Source organism: Diorhabda sublineata, chromosome X, assembly GCF_026230105.1.
Source record: "Diorhabda sublineata isolate icDioSubl1.1 chromosome X, icDioSubl1.1, whole genome shotgun sequence".
NCBI lineage: Eukaryota > Metazoa > Arthropoda > Insecta > Coleoptera > Chrysomelidae > Diorhabda > Diorhabda sublineata.
Window position 1 is genome coordinate 2553079 of NC_079485.1, and position 24290 is coordinate 2577368.

Here is a 24290-nt window from a genome sequence, read left to right on the forward strand (position 1 = left end):
TACATCCCGTCATTTTATAAAATTTGATGCAGATCCGGCTCATTTGTATGCATAGGATATTTTCTGTAACTGAATTTCTGTTATAGTACGTACATTAATGTTAAAACATTTTCTATTAATGCTCTCCCACTTCGGAGATCACTTTGGGAATACGGTCTGGATATTCACGCTTCGGTGTTTAATGAGTACAAAAATAAGAGAGAACTGCATGAGAGAATTTACAGATGTGATTTGGTTGTTTAGTTTGAGATTTTCTTCTGTACTTTGAAGTTTTCTAGCGCCTTGGAAGGTGAATAGCGCGTATAATTTAAAATGAACTTCACAGTTTTGTTTTCAGAAATGGGTTATAAATTAATCCTTTGATTTCCTTTGAGAGGAAATAAAGAACGTAAACAATGCTTACATGCTCTAACAAAAGTCTGTACATCATTTCAAATCCCTAAGTTAGACGATAATATTTGTACATAAAATCCATTATTCCATTTTCCTTGCTGGAGTTTCTTGGACAATATGAATCACAAAAACTCTGAAAATATGGATGAAAATACCTAGATATACCTCAGCAACTTATCTTATTCAAGTTTACTACTTCATTGAAAATTGAATGAGTGACAATAAACTTTCCTCTTGTCTGAATTTCGTGTTGCAAATTGAAAAATTAAAAATTGATTCTTATTACCAACGTCCAAAAATCCAAAAGTCCTATCTTCCTGGATACAGAACTGCAAACCCTTTTAAGCTCGATATCATACTCCACCTCTTCTCATTTGAAGCTTTTAAGAGGGTAGTTATCACCCCTACGGCGTTGAATGTTATTCAGAAAGGGTAGTTTCACGTGTGAAAATTGCTCCGGAATTTTTGTTTTGAATTAATATTAACGTAGAAAATAAATTGATTCATTACTTAAGGACCTCATTGTATTGACGTAGATACGGATATGTGGTTATTCATGATTTTTTGTTGATTTTTCAAGCAGACTTCAAATGATGGCAATACAACAACAAGTATCCTTACGTTCATACCAAAAAAAGAAGACGACGAAAAATACCTTGCATGTAAAGCCGAAAATAAAATAATATCCTCCGTTGTTTTAGAAGATGGTTGGACATTGGAAATACATTGTAAGTATAGTTTTATATTAAATAGTTTATACACCATCATTTTACTGTCCAAAAATATCACACGTAGCCTAGCGTGGGCTACGTGCATTGGATTTATTGCATCATAGACGCAGTAACTCAGCGCACACCGAAGCGAATCGAATTGGATTGTTGACCAAATATCCGGACTGAATAAATGCTCTTAGGCGGGCATCATGTGCACCAGTATGCGTCGAGATTTACCTGATTAGTAAACCATCAAAGTATAAAGTACATATCCTCATTTTTTTTTTAAATTTGACATTTTGTATGTGATTAAAGATCTTCAAAATAGATAAGAGAGACGAACAACCTGCAACTAGTTAATTTCATTCTTCATTATATTTGAAACATATCACTTAGCCAAACGAAAAGTCTTTCTTTAGCGGAAAATGGACGGCGAAAGATGATATTCTTCCCTGTATGGTTATTGTTAGAGAAAGATTCTCACTTGAGCAGAATCGAGTACTGAAATGCTGCTTCCAGTTGCCTCCATGTTATCAAATGATATTTTTTACTACCTAACCAACGGTACCAATAAAGTAGCAGCATTTTTGTTAGCTGTGTAGCTAGATCTTAGTAATTCAAGGTATCATATACACTGGGACACAAAGGATCTCTTGTGTCTATTTCTTTTAGTGTGGCACGGGAAAAGCTCAATATACAGCTTATCTATTAATCCGATTTCTTCCAGGAAATTCATGATTTTGGATTACAGATAATGTGATCTTATTCGGCATCAAATACTTTACAGCGACCAGTAATATTTTGAAGTTCAGATGCAATTATTAATAAAATGGTTAGTGAATATCCAAATTTTTATTTATGAAATTATGACCTTCTCAGTTATTATTCCAACTTCGTTGGGTATAAATGTGATTTTGTTTTGTAAAAACATTTTTTCCTACCATACATTGCTTAACTTCTCTGTTAGCTTGTATATACGGAATTTTCCAATGAAATTTTCATTAAATATCAATTTTTTGCAGCAGAATGTTTCGTGCAGTATTTTTGTCATTACATAGTAGTATTTTTAACCACATCAGCCAAATTTTATGTATTCTATGAGGATTTTGTTTAAAAGTGAATCATGTATATGACCATTTTGCCAAACGAGGTCTCAAAACAGAACGCGGCTCCTATGGTTAGTAGATCGAATCTCATTATGAACGTGGATCAAAAAGTCAATTTGTAAACTCTCTAAAACTAAAACTATTTTTAGTCTTATGTAGAAAGTTGAGTGAAACTTTAAATAAAAATCACACTTTATTTAATAAGCACTAGAAAAATAAAGTTTTTGTCGTCCATCTTGATATAATTTTTTTCAAAAAATATTTAAACTGTAGATCCTGAAAGTGACAAATTGAAAAAATATAAATAGGTACAGAAATGTAAAGTTGATCTTATAAAACTAATACTTTCTCTGTTTCTTTCTTTCTTTATTGAATTTTGAATGAAGTGTGTTTTGTAAAAGAGAAGTTTTCACTCAATTTTTTAAACTTTTAGTTTCTTACTCCTATAAATTCCTTTCTGCCAGATACACTGGATAGATTAATATCACTACCACTAAAACCCTACCTTTTAACATGTCTTGAGACCATCAACAATCAACAACACATGTAAATATTCTTTTTATTTATGTAGTTTACATTGGTTTTATGTTTAAATTATATTTTGACTATACTAGAAACTGTTGAGAAATGTACTAGGTAATAAAATATAACCAATTAAAACTTTCATTTAAAATCATAGTATGTATAGAGAAAAATGATATCCATGATAATAAAAGCAAATACTAAATGAGTTTCCTTATAATTGGTGATTATTTTTAATTTTATAGATACTCCAGAGGCGAAAATTATCTTGGGCACTTCCCTGAATCCCAACACCATTAGGGAAGGCACTGATGTTTATTTTGACTGTATCCTTAAGGCTCATCCTGCGGTATATAGAGTAGATTGGAGGCATAACGTGAGTATTAAGCTTAAAAATATTGACTTTTTTATCTCCAGTGTAAAGCTTTTTTCCATTACAATTTTAATGTTACACAGTAGTCAGAAAATAACAAAATATCAAGCTGTCTTTTTTTTAATTCACAAGATAAACTGTTCTCCCCACGTATTACAGCTTTCTTAAATTTATTAACTTTTTTTAAACATTTTTGCTTGCATGAATTATGTCGTCACACAACATAGGTTCTCATAAGAAAATGCTGTCGGCACGCATCCCACAGTGGATTTCCCTGAACCAGTAGTCTTAAAATCGCTTCCAGTTCAGTAATATATATTTCTATTGTAATTGTCTTCATAGTTTCGATTGATTGCAATAATAGATGTTTTCAAATCTATCAAATTTATTATTCATTTCAGTTAAAATATATTCCCTCTTACAGTGTGTATGTACATTAGTTCTATTTTTTTTCTGTTAGTAACTAATACGGCGTATTAGTGTAATATAAAATATTAGTATAGGAAGGAAGTTCAAGATGCATGTATGTAACAAACATCAAATTTTGATCATATTCGCATCTAGGAATTTAAATGTACGAGTATCCTCGTAAACGTTTGTTTTGTTTGAAATCCGGATATTCAAAAGTGGTGATGTGACGGTACCATTAATGCATCGTTTTGTATTGGCTATATCGTCAGTAAACGGAAAAATCAGCATTAGAATTTGTCGTGATTGTGAAATGGGATAACATATTTGAATTTTGTAAACACGATGGAAAATTCGAAAAAAGCTACAATGAATGATATTAATTGGCATAACCCACTTCTACTCACGATTACCCCTATAGTTAGAAATAAGCTTGAGGCCTATTTATAAGATAATCCAGCCTAAATATGTTTCAGTTTCAATAGATGCTCATTATTTACAATTGAGTAAGACCAAGGAGAACGTAATTCTAATTCGATTCAAAATTTGTAGGAGTTTGTTATAGAGAAAGTTCCTGTATTAATCCATAAACTTACAAACTCCATCGTAACTTATGTGTACAATGTTTGTTCTGATTAAAAGATGATGTAGTTCGTGTATTAATAGTTTATGGGATGCATTTCGTTCCCGTGGTATCAATATGCAGTATTGATATTATCTTTAGAAATTTTCATCATGATAAATAATACCCTCAAGATAATTTGAGTATATCCATAATAACTGTACTTTAGGCAAATCCCATAATCTACGCAAACATATGCAAATATTTTTTCCTTGAGCGTTCTGTATCAATTTAAAGTTATTTTTAAAAAATATAAACAAGGTGCATAATCTATCTGATTTTTTGTTATTTTTATTGATTAGCAATCAGAATACGAGGTTTCACACTTAAGTTTTGATATCTGGCAATCTGATATTGCCACCATAAATGAAATTTTTAATAGTGAACGTGTTGTCAAACCAGTTCTATTTGAATTGTTTACAGATAAGATTTATCTGGAATTGAATCGCGAACATTTTCATACGATGGTTTTCTATGACTTTTGACATGGATGAAACTAACAGCAGTGTGCCGATCAACTCGCTTCGACCTTTGGTGATGAAGGATCAGTGTTTCGCTGGTTTTTTTAATTCAATCGTGGTCGCAATTCGCTACAAGATGAATTTCGTGAAGGTCATCCAAAATCGGGTGTTGTGCAAGAAAAAAATCGATGCGGTGTGTAAACTTGTTCGCATTGGATACCACATAATTTGAAAATCCCTCAAAAAAACTCTTGTCGATTGGTGCAACTAAATCCTGAAAAAATTTAATCGCGGTGATTCAAAAGACGCCTTTATGATTGAGACTGGCAACGAATCATGGATCTATGCATAAAAATTCGAAACAAAACAACAATCGCCAATTTGATATATAGTTATCTGCTAGCATCCATCTAGGGTTCTGATCTTGAATTACAAAGATGATTCAACCTTGAGCCATCTGTGTGAAACGTCTATAAAATAGGTGCTTTGTGATCGTTACGCCCAGTAGGTACACAAGGTTGACTCACTCTAAACACAAATTTTTGATCAGGAAAAGATCAGGAAAATATACAATTCCTTAATGTAATATGACATGTAAAATATGTATTGTTTGATATCATAAACAATACGACCCAGAGGATCTATAGCTGCGATACTGGGAAACTCAGTGTTTACAGCTAATCTGTTATTTCCACTTCTTCTAAAAAATCCAGAATGTGAGATGGATGTAGCTGTCAAATATCTTCGTCTTCTATTCCATATACTCCAAGGTGTAGTGCTCTGTAGTTACGTAGTGTTTCACACTTCGAGAGAATCTGGATAAAGGTTTCTTCTAACGTATAACGTCTTAACGTGTCTGTTGAGGCGAAAGTGCCCCGGGAGGACTCCTTTTAGTATTCGTAAATTGTTCTTACCTAGGTTGATACATTCAGCAGATCTTCTCTGGATATATTTTTCCAGGAGAGTCTTTGCCTGTCCCTGTAGGTTGTCCTAATAATTGGTTTAGCTCCATCTACCTTCTTTTACATTATTCTGTAAATGATACCACGTCGCATGAAGGACTTGTCTGGTCCGGCTAATTTTTACTGATACAAAATAAAAAAAATAAATTAATACGACTAAATGAAGTAATTTTTTTTCAGGGAAAACTTCTAAGCAACAACGTGAATGCTGGCATTATAATTACAAATCAAAGCTTAGTTTTACAGGGTGTATCAAGATCTACAGCTGGTAACTATACTTGTGTTGGATTTAATACGGAGGGTGACGGAAAAAGCAATCCGTTCTACTTAAACGTACTGTGTAAGTAAATTAATATATGATGCAATAGAAATGTTAGTTTTTTTATAAATTAGTGGTGTTGGGAACATATTGGATGCTGAATATTATGTAGTATTCAAAATCTATTATTTTCACGATTGTGAACATTTTCATTCACTTCGTATATCCACAAAATACTATTAAGTACAACGTATATGTAACCACATATTTTTGTAATAAATATCTTTAATAAAGCTTTCCTTCTTCGCCATAATTAACGGTAACTAGCATAGTTAATAACTTAAACCAAACAGAGGTTTCCATACTCCTCATTTTCGGCTTGCTACCCTGTATCATATACTTTGCGAAATAAAAATGACCAAAAATATTCAAATAGACAGACAGAAATAAATCGTAAAATGTATCCGCCTTAGTTGGCGACAGTATCTTGGTATCCTTGATCATTGGTTTGAGGTATATTTAGGGCACTAATCTTTTCCGGTATTTTTGAACTCCCGCGATACGGTACTGTTTGAACTAAGATATTCACGCACCAATTTTTTTGAGGATACCCCGACTCTGTCTTTTGCTCTTCTTGCCAGTCTTATACATGCAAAGTCACGTGCCTCTTTGTGTACATAGATTTTTGAATCAGTCATTTAATTGTTATTGTGAATTTTTAGTTTCACTTTAACTATTTGTTGATATACCCACAAAATGTTCGAATAATTACCTTTGTTAATCAATCTATTAATTATTCTCTCAAGAATGAAGTATTCAAACGGTAGTCCCGAGGCTCTGGAAAACTAATTCACTATATCCTAGCAGTTTGCAATTTGCACAAAGGACTGAATATTCCATTTTAGAACAATTTGCCTTGTGTATTACTAAAGTATTGAAAGTATAGAGGTGAATATATAACATACAGTCTTAAAACAGCGAAATAGAGTTGAGTAGTACCACGCTTAGAAGAACCAATTGACGAAAGCAGCTTAATAAGCCCGTGACATTTTTAATGGAACGCAGGTTTTTACATTGCATGAAGATGAACTTTTCTATAATAAAATTTTCCATATGATACTGAAACTGTTTACAATACTACTACACCAACACCCACAATTACACTGTCTTATGCGAATTTCGATAACTACGTTACCATCCTCAGAGGCTGAAGTTAAATAGTTTACCTTTAATCAGTATAATTGTGAATGTTGGTTTACTGGTAGTGTAAATACTGTGTTTCAGTAGAAATAGCACGGTGGCAGAAATTCCAGCCATATAAGTTGACATAGTATTTCTCATTGATGGTTTAAACCCCTTAAATTAGTCAATGTAGATAAAACCACCTGTATCACAAAACACGCTCTTCTTTGACGTCGATTCACTGCAAGAAACATACTGTTTTGAATTATATTGGTCTCCGGCGTGTTGTGGTAACCCCCCTTTGCATCCACTGTTACGAAATGACGCGAAAACTTCATATTGTGGTTGAATAACACCAAAAACTCCCGCGAAGTAGTCTCACTATTGCGAGTAAATGCGAAACCGGCTTTGCGGAAAGCTTTCTCGTATCTAAGTAATCATTCAAAATTAATACCATTTCAAATATTTGGCATTTCACTTGCTTGAAAGGCTACAAATTCAGTAATTCATTTTTTCTTTAAATCATGAACTACTCTGCTATAAATAGCTCTCAAGCAAAAATTAAATAACGCAGCTTGTTCGAATTTTGATAGGAGTCAAATAAACCATGTCCGTTGACAGAAACAGTTAAGACGCGAGAAATTCAAAGAGTCACAGATATCTGTACGTATATGAACCGCCCTCGTATTGTATAAGTATATTATAAATATTCACCCAAATGGCATTTTCATATGTTGGATTTTGCATTGAATAATATTTTGGTAAATTTGTGCGTATTTTTCCAGATGCTCCAAGTTGCAAACCGAATCAAACGAGAATCTACGGAGTTGCTAAACAAGAAAGAGCGCAAATCAGTTGTCAAGTTGATGCAAATCCTCCAGACGTGGAATTTAAATGGACATTCAACAATTCCGCCGATTCTGTGGATGTCAGTCAGTCATACATAGCGCGTAGTGGAACCGCCAGTGTCGTATCCTACACACCAATGACTGAACTCGATTATGGTACTCTCTTGTGTTACGCATCGAATACAATTGGTGTCCAGAGAACACCTTGTGTGTTTCACATCATAGCAGCTGGTAAGATGTACAATTTGATTATTATTTTGAATGACATCAATCGGAAATATAGTTTTAAAACTAACAAATTTCTTTTTGAAAACTTACCTTTAATTTTTAATTTATTATGTTAATATTATATGTTAATTGACTTTTCAACTCATAGATGATTTTTTAAATTCCAATCGGCTTACTATTAGTATTAACCTGTTTCAGATACTACTAGAACTGCAATTATAGGGTTCGTAGAAATGATTTCGTACTGTTTCTCGTGAATTTTGTTTTCATAATCAATGAAGGTACTAATTTTTTCTATTTATAGAAAATCTATCTCGTCTTGAACTGCAGTGTTCAAAACACCAATAAAAGTAAATTCTTTGTACTTATACTGTGTATTTTGTTGCACATTGCACAGTATATCAGTATATCTTTTTCATTATTACAACATAGGTCATGGATTTATTGTTTGTGACAATTGGTAATGAGAACATTCTATTTTTTGTGTATGTATGAAAATATTTGTCAAAATTTACAAAATTTTACAAAACTTACAATTTATGTGTCCCTATAGGTTTCCCATTTCAGCAATACACTTTATAAATTCAACCATAGAAAGATACTCCTCGTTTGTATTCATGAAAATAATGATCAAGAATTGTGAGTTTCAATGATATTATAGATATGAGGACAGTTTGGCCCAAGAGTGACTTTTTGGAGGTTTATACTCACGCTACGGTGATTGTCAAAATTTCACATAAATCTGACAGATAGAATAGCTGTAATGCTAATATGAAGAGTACTGTTTCGGATGTTGGATTAATATGGATAAAAAATAAGGAGTGTTAATTAAACCTTATTTTTATCATAAAAAAAACGATTTCTTAAACCCAGGAACAGTTGCGTGAATATAATCCTGAGACTTCGATATATTTGTTAGTGGTTATCTGCTTTGAAAAGTAGTCCAATAAATTTACTGTAAATACAGAAAGGTTACACGGCAATAGTCGAATGAAAGTATGTGAGATGGCCAATGGAAGAAATATTTTAAAAAGACGGATATGCAATAATTTATATGAAAAAATACATATAAAAAAGGTATCGGCAAGGTAGGTACCGAGATTTGATTTCTACTGATTATTTTTAAGATCAAACTTAATCTCATTTCATAAGAAAAACACAACGTGTTTTACGAAGAGTTTTAATTACCTAAATACACTCTGCCCAAAAACTATCGCAGCACCCATGAGCGTGGCACCATTGCTTACAAAATCAGCGTTAGTTGAACTTTAGCTAACAAAAATACAAAAACGACGCAAGAGAAATATCGATTAATTCTTCAGAGTAGCTGACACTGCTCCTTAACTGATCAGGGAACACCATTAAGCTAGGTTGAGATGCGCACAAGAACTTACAAACTGAATTGTTCAAGATTGGGGTAATGTACGTACATTTCACACAACTTCAGATTTTGGTTATATATTTGAGATTGGGGAATACCTATTTATAGAAAAGTTGGTGAGAAGTATTTGCCTTGCAACATGAGACCTCCAACAAATTTTTGAGAAGAGTTTATCATGTTCTGAGGTAGAATATTTTCTCACACGGCATTGAGGATCATATGTGCTCATAGGTACATTCCTGAGCCACATGTTTTCCCTTATGCCCCTTTTAAAGGCAATTACTTTGTGATGATTTTTGATAATACAAGTCCCCGTGTCGCTAGAATAGTACATCAGTACCTTCAAGGATTAGATAGTGTATTTTTAGATTGGTCTTCTCACAGCCCGGATTTAAACACTAGCGAGCATGTATGGACAATATTTACAGCAGAGTGAGATCCACAGATTCAATACCAGCTAACCTAAAATAATTGCAAGAAGATTTAATGACCGAATGTGAAAATTTGGACCAATATTACTTGGAGGACTTGATCAGAAGTATACCACCGCGTTGTCGTGATGTGATTAGAGCTCGAAGTTCCTAAATTTGATTTATTCAGTTTTGAAAGAATTATTTTATTTACGATACATTACTTTCAAAACATTTTGTTTGTTATTAATTCATATAAATAAAATATTTAGGACTACCTGAAAACGTTTATATGAATCATAAATAAATCCTATTTCATTGCAATGGTCAGAAATTGTGGTAATACGATATTTCGTTGGTAGAGTTTTATAATTTTAATAATATTTTTAATAATAATATAATAAATTGTAAGCTGGCATTGAATGATTCTTAAATCGTAACTCAGAACTGCTACCCTAAGTTCATATTTGAAGTTTTATTCTGTTCAAACAATACCCTCCAATTTACCCGAAAGGTAATAATTCACGTGGCCCATTCTGGTCACCGCTCGAGGCTCATGGTTGGGATCGAAGCGTTCAATGGAGCATTTTAGAATACCTCATTTACACATTATCTCAGTCAGTTATCAAACTAAGCCCATGTGTGCTAAATAAATTTGAAATTAGTACATAAAAATTACACTTAAAGGAAATCACCTGAAAGGAATAACCATTTGAGATAAAATTTACTATTAGAAAATGTTCATACGATACAAAATATAATTTGAAATATTATAAACGTGATTGAGAATAAATAATGAAATTGGTGTCTAGAGATCAAACCTCAATGAAATAAGTGTACACCAACCTCAATACTTGCGTGTATATCGTCGGGAAAGAAGGAAACAAAATACGCCCACAGAGGGCGCGTTAGACATCAAAGGAATCACACCGACTAATTAAAAGCGAATTTTCAGACTAGAAACAAACATAATCGTGGGAACAAATTGTGGGGTTGGAACTTGTTTTGTAATTAATAGCGAGGGTGCAGTAATATTAGCCTTTTGCAAGGAAATCTCACCCTTAAGATAAAATCTTTTACATTGAAATATCTTGAAGAAGCTGTTTGATTTATTAGTCCATTTTTTCAATTTATTGAGAATAGAAACTCTGATAAGGTATTGAAGGTTTCAGTTGTTATATAGATTTTGTTTGAATGAGAAAACGTTTTTGATGAAAGAATTGGATTTATTATTAAATTAATGAAAAGTCTAATTAAAATCTGTACTTTCTGATAATAATAAATTGAGTGGAAAATTGTTCTATTTAAAATGGACTGAAAATTAAATTTTTCGTGTAAATCTTGATGAAATTGTTCTTTGAGAATGATTTACATGATAGATGCTGATGATGACAAATTTGGACAACTATATTATGAACATAGAGGTAAAAAAGTGTGAAGAAAATTAAGTAATGAAAACTATTACTTCTTATTAATTAACTGGAAAATTCGCTGTGGAGTAAAGTTAAAGTTCATTGTTATAGATACAATTTGATGAAGTAAGAATTATTAAAAAATACAATTGCAAAATTACAGAACATTGCTCAACACTGTTTATGTCTTCTTGATTTTTTTGTTAGTTATCTCATGATACAAATGTCGCGTAATGTTTGCTTTGCTTTGAAGAAGTTAATAAATATTCAAAATTATTTGGAAACGGTTGCCCAAAATATTATAGGCACTCGTCTTAGTGTCGAGGGTAGTAGAGAGGTAGCACAAAATTCAATAACTCACAACTTACAATAATATTTCAACAAAACTTCGCGGTCTGGAGATAGAATGAATTTTTCGACGATTTTAAACGCATAGCCTGAGTGCGTGTGAATAAGGAACAATGATCAGGAAGAAGGTTTTTGTTTTTTTCCAAAATCAGGTATATTGGGGAGGATTAATTTAGTTATATGCTATGTAGACATTAAGAAGGTAACTTGGAATTTCTTGGGTCAAATATCGATCAGTCAGGTATGGATGGATTATCATTTTATTGAGGGAATTTATTCGGAGAATAGATTACCTGAGTTATGTATTTTTTAATGCAAGGTCACATGGCATGGTGACCACAATATATTACATAGGGAAGCATCAATATCTCGAGAACTCATTAAAGAAATAAAAAGCAGTCACAATTAATTTGAAAGTGGAGAAGTATCTCTGTTGACCTTAAAAATTTGAATGCTGCGTCAACTCTCAAAAATATAATTGAATAGATTTTAACGATCGTTCACATGTGATGAAGGCCGTTCATACATATAGCAAATTGGATAGCCACAAACAGACAATAAAGTGAATTTTTTGGTAATAAATAACAGTTTTATCTACAATTATGAAAGATCAATCTGATGTTATGCTAAATAAATGAAGTTACGAAGATTTCATACAAAACAACTATTACAAAACTATCATTTCAAATTCTTTTTAAACTTATAACACCTACTTAGAATGAACGTATTTCTTATTCTTAATATTCTGTTTTGATTGAAATATCTTGATTTAGTCACAATAATGAATTAAAATACGCACTTATAATAAATATTTATTTTGAAAATACATACTTCTAAGGCTTAATATTGAGCCTTTTACATTTTACACTCAATACATATCATGTGTTTAGAATTAACTACTTTGAAGCAAATTTAATTCATTCAATGTGTGGGCGCTATTTGGAAAAATCCTATCGCTACACCACTGAGCTAATCACATATATTTACTTGCTGCTTATTCTTATTTTTGTTAATTACTATAAACGGTTGCTTCATTAATTGAAATATATTTGTTTTGTTGCCATAAAACGATCTTCATTTTAGAAAAACAAATTCTCAGAAAATTGTGTTAATTTTTATAAATTCTATAAAAAACATTAAGGCTCGAATATATCAATAGATATGCATAGGTAGATCATAAAATGGAGTCTCAAGATAATTACTACTGATAAACTATAGTATCCTCAATTAAGAACAAAGTTGTGGTTAAGAGAAACACAAATTAAACGTTTTTTCTCTATAATTTATTCACTTAATCATTATATTATATATGAACTACAATGAAATAAACGAATAAGGATTATATCCAATTAATTCAAAATCTTCAGCATAAAATCTCAATTAAAGGCTTCGATATTGAGACAAAAAATTATTTGAAAAATACATTTTAATATGGTACATAAAACTTTATCAATTATTATCACGTCGTCTAGTACAAAACATGTGGGTATTGGGCTATATGAGATGGTAAGAGACAATATTTGTGAATCCTGTAGTTATACCTCGGCAAATAACCTCATCTAGGGATAGAAATACGTGACTGCTGATGCTAACGAAATTACGAGTATGAGTATATAACGTATATTCAACCTCCATTGATCCTAATAATGTCGTCAAGCACGCAGAAAATGCATCATGAACGGAAAATGCAACAACTTTTCTTTCATAACAATCATTTTAAATTGAGAATACAGAGTGTGCCTAAATTCACACGACAAAATTCAGGCACTGATTGTCTGTAGGAAATTATATCGGATCGTTCCTATAACAATATTTCCTCAGTCTACTTTTTCTGAGATATTACCCCTATAAGGTTAAGTTTCTGTTTTGTTTTTTATGAAACCTCTTTGTTTTAGAAGTAGGTGTCCAATGTTTTGGATATATGCTTTAGGATCCATGTCCTACCGGTGCCTGGGTGAAAAATAATCCTACGGTGTGGATAATTGATATCTACTTCTATATTGGGGATATGATATTTTGTCCATTGATCTTTGATTTCATTCCTGTCCAATCGTTTTTTTTTTTATTAAAGTAATCTCTTTAGCTTTAATTATTTCGCTACTTTTCAGTTTGGGCTCGTTTTTTGAAGATGAGGTTTATTGGAGGTATTCCGATGAGAACTTGGATTGCCGCCGTTGATATGATTCTATACCCGCTAGCAGCCCGTAGTGATGTCTTCCTCTTTATTACCTCTCTTTTATTTTCTGGCACCTTTTTATTTCTAGTTGATTTCCCTATATCGAAGATCCATACAACAAGACCGTTTGTACAACTTCGTAAAACAATCCCCTTTCATGAGATCGCTTAGTCTGTCATTTGTCTTCTTTATCATTTTTATCACATCAGCTATAAAGTCAATATCTTCCCATATCCAATCTTAGTCCGGTTTTTAGATCCAATCATTCATTTTCCAGGAAGCTATATTCGCATTCTCAATATAAGGTCATAAAATATATTCCACGCGATGGGTCTGCGTACTGATCCATGTAGTATACACGCCGACATGTCATATGTTGTTTTACCAAGGACACAGTATCGTAATCTCGTACGTAGTTCATCAAATTCATAATTTTTTTTGTTTGTTAGCTCTCTAGAAAAGTGAGTCCATGGTACTGAATAAAACTGTTATGAGTGCGCACCATTGCTCTCTCCCTGAACCGTTATATGTTTGTCTCGTGGCATTTTCGACAGCTTGTACAGCGGATATTCCTTTTTTCAATCCAATTTGGTTTTGAGATATACCTCCGCCTTCCTCAAGTTAGTCTTCTACTCGAGGAGTTTGGCTAGTATATAGATTATACAAAGTGGTCTGTGAGCGTTAGGGCGGTCAAAAGGTTTACTTGATTTATGAATTAATACTAACTTAGCTAATTTTCAACGGGGGTATCCTTGTCTAACCATGACAGTCATGGCGTTTAGTGCTTCGGCTACGAGCTCTTTCACAACTTCAGTGGGGATTACGTCCAATCCCGGGACTTTTTATGTCTTTAATTTGTTACATGCCTGTGATAATTCCTCGAGAGTAAATATATTTGCTATGTTGGTAACCTATGGTTTATTATTGGGAATAGTGTTTGTATTTTTTCTTTGAGGCACTCATCAATTTCAAAAGGAGTCTCTTCCGCCAATTCATCGCAGAGTTTTTGCCCATGTATTTCCTTATTCTCTAGCTTTTTTTTGGCTTTCTTATAGACATCCCAGGATCCCTCCGCTGCCTCGTTATATATATATATATATATATATATATATATATATATATATATATATATATATATATATATATATATATATATATATATATATATATATATATATATATATATATATATATATGTCTATTTCTATGATTAGTTCTGTGCAAGCCCTATTTACAGATCAATTCAGCTGCACAATCACCTCACCACACTATTTGTGATGTATTTACATGATGCCTGTTTATTTATATAGCATTCCTTAATCATAAAGTTTTTTATAGGACCAAAAAATCATAATTTTATAAGCAGCTTCAATAATTCCCACGAAAACTTCATTCCTCTCATAAAAATCAATGTTTATCTTGATTTTTGAAAAACAAGAAAAATATCACATTGGTTATTTACTAAGTCCACAGGAATGCGTTTAAAAAATTTCTCAACTATAATTATTGTATAGTGTTCCGAATTTGTTCTCGACCGCTTTTGAAATTAATTGTGAACTATTATTCAGAAAAGGATGCTTCTATTCATTTTATGTCTCTGAAACTTTGACGGAAAGGAGTCTCGGCAGTAGTATGGTAGATGTTACAAAGAATAATTAAAAAGTAAAGAAATAAGAAAAATGTTCCTTATAACTTGTGGTATTGTAGTTTTAAAAGTTTATAGTTGTTATAAACATAGTCTCCGCATTATATAGGACATAAAAAAATATTTTAAATTAGAGATTCGTAAGTTCCGCTTTGCATATCATATCAATTAGGATGAGTTGTCCTGTTTGATAAAATCTGTTCTCAGATCTATCAGTTATTCTCAAATTGCGTTATCTAGAATGTGATGCAATTTTGAGGTTGAATACACTTAACTAGAAAACAACAAGACAGACAAACCAAGAAATAAATCTAGGGAGTTTTCTACTTCAGTACGGTCTGCTGAACACGTATTGTAGAATCATTTAAAAAGATGTCAAGAACTATTATATTGTGATTTCTTATTTATGTTGCTTGACACTGTTTGCAATACTCTTTTATAAAAATATTTCCAGAAAAATTTCCTACTATGAAAACGTTCAGCAACACTTATTTTGAGATAATAATTCAATGCAGCAACTAATACCTTTATCGGTACAAACCAAATGCGATCTTTTATATTCTATATTATAGAGAAATTCCAATTCTCGTTCCATTTTGAAGTACGCTTACTTTGCTTTTTCACTTAATATTGTAATGGTTTTCTAAGCTTCAGCCTTTTGCGTCTTTTTCAAAAGAATTTTTTTTTTCATTTAGTAAGACATAGTTGAACACAAAGAAGCAGACGTAGTCTGCCTAGTCAATGATTTCAACTATGATCCGAGCTATGGTTAATCTCAAAGATCACAGATTCTAATAGCTGTGTGATATGTGAATTCCTCATTGTTAATAGTACTTGTTTCCTTCAAGTATGAGTATTTATTTCATCTCAAATAATTTATTAGAATCTCTTACCTAGGGCCACGATGTATTTGAAACTTGTTACATTATTGCTTGTTACCAAAGAAGTTTTCAATTCAGAGATGGTGTTGTGCTTTCATTTATGGTATGAATAATTTCTGTTCTTCTATTATTAATTTCAATTTGTCTTCATTGGAGATACTTGTAATTATTCTTACAGCTCAAAGTGTCTGAAAGTAAAAATCACATTACGACTCTTTATGAAACCTAAATTCCTTCTCATTTTTTTCTGAAGCACATTTCATTTTGTTTTTACGATTCTGTTGTTTGCGTACCTAAGAGTTCATATAGGATTTTATACCAACTCTACAAAGTCCTGTTTGAGATATAAACTTCATTTGTACGGCTTTGGCATAAAAAGTAGACAAGGATAGAGTATTGATTTTCAGTATATTTGAAACTTTTCATTTCATAGCTATTGATAGCTTTTCCTTTTTTCGCTTTAGGGATATATCAAATATGGAGAAAAATTTATTTGTATCAGTGTCTTGACCATCTATCCAGTGACACAAAAAGTCACTGTTGCTTTGAAAGATACAGAAATTTCTTACATTATTTGGTTTCATACATTGTAAGCACTCATTCCTTTTCAAAAGTCTCTAGTTCATGGAAGCATTAAATTTATATTCAATTATATATGATATTCATTGCCAATAGAAGTTTTAAGAACATATATGGGATCGCAACGCTGAGCTAGCTAACTAATTTTGGAAATATTGCAGTAATCAATCCATTATAAATAGATGGAATATCTAGAGAATATAACAAACATATACTGTATTTTTTTGGGTATCTAACGAAAGAATTTGGCTGCATTAAGCCAGACGACGTAATTATACAACTAAAATATACTTTTTAATATAAAAACTGTCAAAAACATATACGCAAACAATAATATTCAAGTCCGCGATCATAGTAGATTAACCAAATCCACACTAGTTAAAAGCCTTCTGTGGTATATAAAATAAGAGTACAATAATGGTTAGGACAATGAAATAAAGACCAAATAGCGTCATTTATGATTGACAACCTCCAAAGAGCTTTATGTAATACGATTAAAATACATATAGTGAAATAAACACGTACCACAAAAAGTTTTGGTGCAAATCATTATGGCCATCACTAATACGATGATTTCAATCAAGAATACGATTGGGTGCTACATATGGCCTGTTTTAATTACTTAGATCATATTAACCCTATTTTTTGGTAACTTTTAATATCAATTTTAGTAACCACATAGATCACATGAGAATGTGAATTGTTAATAGTTTGACTCCTTTCCACTTAGGAATGATTTTTATTCTATACAAATATATTCAACACAAGTAAAAATATCAATCTTTGCTTGTACGGTTAACAGAAATATATTATGGTTACATAACACTTATTTGTGACATTAACATATTACTAATGCCTCTTCTATTTCCTAGACGCCACTGTCAATACATGGTCTGTTAACTTTAGTGAATAGCCGATATAGATCAAGATAAGACGGATTCATATTCTTATCGATGGGGAGACTCGTTTTTTACCACGTTGAAATATCGTCCAAGATTTTCCACTCCGCATATATTACGATCGTCGTAAAACTTTTTTGTTTTTCCCATAATGGCTAAAGGTTAGCCCTATAAGAGGGTGGGTGAAATATGACAACCTATTCTGGAGTTGAGCTTTCCTTTTCTTATTTTGTGATAAGTACCAAAGTCTGATAAGACAACTCTGGTTATCAGAAAAATGAATAATGGAATACTATTTTTATATCCTATACATACGAATACAGCTATTCTGACTAAACAATTCCAACATGTCCAGGAAACTAATTTGGTCAGGCAGGTCAGTCAGAAATTGATTTTGAAGATTCAAACTTCAATAAGATATTAGAATATCTCAGTGTGTTAGATTAGATACAATAAAATGTCATATTTTGTCAATTATTGTTCAAATATTACCAGAAATAAAATCAAAATGTACCTTCATCCTCACATGATAACGCTTAATGATATTTAGAATTGAATATTACATTAAAATATTCACTTAGTTCTGAAGAGGAGTTTCTATTGCAAAAGCTGAATTTAAAAATGAAGAAAATTTTTGTTCTGTTTTCTTCCCCACACTTTTGGCTTTGTCGAAGCTATGGTTGTAGTTTTTCCTACTTGTGAAAATTTTAATTGTCTCAAGCTTGAAGATCATCAAGTGGTTTTTCTGTGTTTATCGGAACAGTTCAAGATACATATGAACCTAATTAAACATGTTATAGTTACTGTAAGGCAAATCTAGAAACAATTAGTTTACTTTTGTCGTTTTACTGAAAAGTGAAGTCCTAGATTGAGAATGAGAGGTTAGCTTGAAGGCTTTGTTCAAACTTAGAGTAAATCAGTCATTCCACTCCAAGAATATAACAATTATATCAGACATTGACAACCTAATTAAAACTCACTAAAGCTTTATTCTTGAATATTGAATAGACTTCTGAATTTTCTTTTTTTTTATTCAACCGCGGTCAATAACAGTTTCAATCGTTCAGTTTTTGATGCTTTACAAATTAACCAATTCGAAAAACCTACGTAATTTCAAGTGATTCAAAAAATTCATTGTATAATTAACTAACGTACCACCATACAATAAACGATAATGTGCAATTGAAACCATAATATTTTTGATAAAACTTGTTGATCTTGGTATTCTCATTCTCATTCTCTTTCAAATCTTTGTATTCTATCTTGTTTAATGTTTCCATTTTCAAAATTGTCGTAATTTATACAAAATAATAAGAAATATAGATTGAATATACTTGTATTATTTTTGAGGGTGTGGATTATCGAACCCTTATGCTGAAGTACATCAGGAGTTATCGGAAGCGTGTATTAGATGGCGAAAGACTGCGAAAAAATTAATTTATCAATAAATTAAATGAAAGACGTGAAGAATGTGGAACATATAGCTAAGTGATTTGCTATAGTGATACAGAGAGAAATAAGAGACTGTCTGAATGCCTGACAATATCACTATTAAATACCTATAAAAGATATTAGAGTAAAAGATTTGATAATTAAAAATAAAGAAGTTGCTATTTAAAAACAAGATCTTATCATAAATTGTCTCAAGGATCAACTATTTTTCTTCAGAAGTATTACTACCGATGCAGATCAAATCTAGCTTTCAGAACTCCTTAATTTTTCAGTAATGAGATGTAATAATCCTAGTGTCCATGCAAGGCAGCAGTATTCTCCTCTAATAGTCATAGACATTATCACTCGACAAATTTTGAGCCCGACGTCGACTCAAATGATTTGAAGAATTATTTGAAAAATTATGCGTCCAATATTATGGTTGTGAAACTAAATGGCGTCAACCTACTACTTATTCATCATTCAAAATTTCTGTGTCTGTCAACTAAGTGAACAGCATTCATAAAAATGACATATGGCCAGATAATGTATCAGTAAATAGATTTTTTTCATGGAAACGCCAAACCCAGCATAAGTTAGTACAAACTTTTTGGAAAGAGGAGTATATGTCCATTGATAAGAGACCTTTTGGAAAATTTTAATGAATGTCCAAAGTCTTGCAAATAAAGTGAATAACCTGATTGTATTCATGAATGAGTATTCATTTGATACACTCCGCATTAGTGAGCATAGGCTGGAAATAGGTAGTTTAGAATATATCAAATTAAGTGTTATTGTAATTGTTTTGAAAATTTTTGATTTCATTTAATATTGTTAAAAAAAGTGTTTACCCTTATATATAAAATTATTTCCTACAAATAATAAGCATACTTTATCCGCATAAGTGTATAAATTACGATCGTTAAAACGTTCTATTTCAATATAACCAACATAGTCTCTGAAGACGATAACTTGGTTATCGAAACGCGCGTCAGACAATGTAATTGTGAGTGTTTGTGTAGTAGTAGTATAAACAGTGTGTTCACTATTTAAAATTTTAATTGTTCATTTAAAACGCTATTTTTATTAGAAATATAAGTTTTTATTCCTTTTAGCTTCTCAGCACAATTGATATGGAAAGCACTAGCAAATATTTCACATCGTAGATAGCTGCAAATGTAGTAGTATGTTTTCTCAAAAAAACGTTTGTTGTTTTTTCTTAGATACACGAAATTTATGAATATTACGTTTACTGTTACTTTCGAGTGGGAAGATAAATATTTGTCGAGCCTACATTTCTTTCAATATATCTGAATATGAATTTCATAATTCTCGCAACGATCGATGAATTTTTAAATAAATATAGTAATTTCGTCGCTACTTTATTCTATTGAAAAGACAATGTAAAAGAAAGATAAATTAATTTAATTCTAATCAAAATTTATCTTTCAATCTTATGATACACGATTATTGAAAAATATAAATCATAAATGAGATTATGTGTATCAAATTATCCATAATGGATTCGTTAAAATCACGAGTGATGTCTTAAATATTGACCTTAGAATAGATAATATCGAAAGAAATATTTTCGACACCTGGTAAATTCAATAAAGCAAGAAACAAAAAATTACTGCATAGAATTTCACTTACAATAAAGCTTTATCTGATGTAAAGGAAGAATTCAAACTATCTTTCTAAACAAACAGAAATTCGGTTGCGCATTTTCAAAAGGTTTTATAGAGGTATGAGAAAACTTTTCTTTATGCGGATACTTGAAACTTACAAGTTTGGCATTGAAAAAAAAACAACTGTCGACAAGTTGGGTAATAAAATTTAGGTTGTGAAGTTTCGAGATTCTAAATGTAAAGCCCTCAGGGCCAGTTTATTCCAGTTCACGGTCCGTTAATTTCGAGATGCCCAGACCGGTGCATAGATCAGGCTGAGGACGTGGAAGTTGAAAAGGATATGGAGAAAGGATTCAAAACATGTGAACAGATTCATATAGCTATTTAATCGAAAGGCTTATCGCGAAACAAAAGGGCATTTTAACATGAATGGGTCTTTTAAAGCGAGAATGACAACGGCTCGAGGGTAAATTTTACAGAAAATAATAAAATCCTTTGGATTGTGCAAATTGAAAACATCTGCTGTTGTTGCTGTGAAAGATTTTCAAATTCTGAAATAAACACGACTTAAAAACCAAAAAACAATTTCAAAAGCCGTGTTTGCTATAAATTAATAAAAAATAGTAGTTTATCAAAATAATGAAAATATTTATTATAAAAGTAAATTGTTTCTCTTTCCACTTGAATAGAGATGAGGGTTATAAAATTATTTACTTAGAGATTTTACTAAAATGTTTCCAGGGGTTTAAACTGGGTCTAGAATGTGTAAAAATACTCAAAGTATTCTACATATTTGTATGTTTTGACAAAACAATATTTTTTCAGAAAGTAGTCCGCCTTCAAAACAAAGAATTTTGCACAAACGATGAACTTCTCCCAGATTAACTATGTTGGTATCAATAACTTCGCTTTCTTCCCCTTAACTCCCATGTTGCCAAATTCAAAGCCATGTAAATTCTTTGAATGTATTCTAGGACATTGTTTATATACCTTCACAACTATAAACGGCGCTATAGTAACCTATCACGATACAAAACGTGTGGAATGAATTGAACTTACCCCCTTGACATGTGTTGTGTGACCAACAAAGCATATATAGCGTAGTTGTAGAGTGACCGTATCGATGATAAATTGTTTTGATTACTAATAATCTACACAAGTTTTTGTTTATCAGATAAAATTTGATAATTCGCTAATCTTATGGTTGTTTTATGTTGTAAAAACAAAAACTAATCCAAAAACCGTTATAATCTAGAAAAAGCAACCTAAAAGCGAGTTTAAACATCATGCAAATCCATGTAAGATAACAAACTCTTTCATGCACGCAAAAACTCGAGAAAATTGAAACATCACATCTGCATATCAAATAGAGATATTTACTTTCTCCTTGCAAGCAACGGCTCCGTTCTTTGATTCAGATTGTAATTTAAGTTGTTGCCTGTGAAATGCGTTTCTTGAAATATTTTATTAGAAATCTACATTTTATTACCGAATACGCGTATTAAGCTCCCGAGGCTTGATTTCTATAGATCTGTCGAAATATAACTAACAGTTCTTGTGATTCGAATCTACGAGGGCTCCAAACAAAGTTTATTTTCATAGTTCATTCATATGAATTGATATTCACCCACATTTTTTTACTAAGTTGGAATTTCTGAAACCATTGGCGATATTCATACTGAATATACTGTTTACACCAACATTAACAATTACACTGTGTGGCGCGCGTTTCGCGCTTCAGAGACTGAAGGTACACTAAAATCTAATAACTTGATTGATGATGATAATCAATGAATATAAAAGAGATTCAAAAACGATGGTAGAAGCAACGAACTTTTACCTAGAAAAAACCAAGCAGAAAAAAGAGACGAATGGTTTGATGATGATAAATGTAAGGCAGCTATTTCATGGATGAGCTTATAATAAAAAAGGGATTAAGTCAATGCAATCGTCTCTCTAATAGCTTATTTAACATTATACTAGAAAGAGTAATAAGATGAAATATCGAAAATCAGACGCTATAAAGCACAGCACAAGATGACAAGAGAGAAATGGAAAAAGTTTTGAACGGAAAGAAAACAAAATACACGGAGATGCGCTCTGAAGTCACAGATGAAACCAAAAATACAAAATGGATAACAACTGGAAAAGAATATACTGCACAATTTATCGATTCGATTATCTAGAAGTAACCATAACAACTACAACCCTAGAAGAAAATGAGATAGATAATTCTGAAAGGTTATAGTGCGGTAGGATTACTATCACAAATGGTGCCAAGAGCATTAAAAATTAGAATGAATACAAAAGAATTCAGAATAAACTGCGAATATAGGGAAAAAAGTTCTCAGTAAAATATATGGCGGTGTCAAAATAGCGAAAGGGATCTGGATATGACGACCAACAGGGAAGTAATAACGATATACAAGAAGCCTAAAACAATACAAATAGTTCTGTAGTGCTGGAGGGCGAAGAAAAAAAAATGAAAAAGATACACAAATCCTTCTTTTCATTTTCAATTCAGCGATGTATTAGACAGCATTTTTGATTCGCGCCTCGTTTCTGTTTTCTCAAAAAAACGTTTTAGTTGGGTCGAGCGTATAAGTAACACATTAGTTATATATTTGGTCTAAGTATGAAAGTATGTAAGAAGCCCAAATGTTTGAACAAAGGTTTGGAATACTAATTGAATCTCACCAGCGCGCATCGTTTGACAAATAAAAATTTGACCGAAAACGATGACAACGTAACTCAAATCAGTAGGGATTTGGTGCCATAGAGCTGCTGCGAGTACATTTTTTCAAACGACTACGGTATGAATTTTTGAAAAAAACAATTTCTAATGATTTCATTAAATGTACTTGAGCTCATTTTATCTTTAATTTGCTATAACAGTTGCTAATAATCTGAGACAAATTTTCATGCTTGTTTCAGGTCGGCCAGATCAAGTTCATAACTGCACTCTTTTGAATATTTCTATGACATCTTTTAATATAAGATGTTCTGAAGGATTCAACGGGGGTCTTCCACAATCCTTTCTTCTTGAGGTGAGACTAGACTCCCTATTATATTGAAAAAAAATTCAAAAATACCATCAGAACATGCAGATACCATTGCTCTTAATGATTATTCATTAGGAACGAATAATCTCTAATATTTATATAGATTCTTTTTTTTTACCCAATAAACATTCAGTTAATATCCTTTAGACGAATATGGGCGGTTTCCCAGTTGTTATTTCTAATTTTATTTTTGAATATTCAAAAGTTTATACTCAAAAATATGTACCTAGTTTTATGTTATTCGGGATAAAAATTATACAAGTTAAGATTCTAAGTGTACTGAGGATGAAGAGCCTTATTGTTTTAGTGCATAGAAGCTTATTTTTGATCTCTTCAACGCGATTAAAGTAATGAAGGAATA

General features: G+C 31.7%; 1 protein-coding gene across 1 annotated transcript in view; it reads left to right on the plus strand.

The window, feature by feature from the left end:
• Nucleotides 1-24290, plus strand: part of LOC130451619 (hemicentin-1-like) — a 321757-nt gene that overhangs the window by 287795 nt on the left and 9672 nt on the right. Inside the window, exons 9-13 of the mRNA XM_056790757.1 lie at nt 977-1121; nt 2980-3110; nt 5741-5900; nt 7787-8080; nt 23802-23914. Coding sequence (XP_056646735.1) covers nt 977-1121; nt 2980-3110; nt 5741-5900; nt 7787-8080; nt 23802-23914 — 843 coding nt within the window. The remainder of the gene's footprint in view (nt 1-976; nt 1122-2979; nt 3111-5740; nt 5901-7786; nt 8081-23801; nt 23915-24290) is intronic.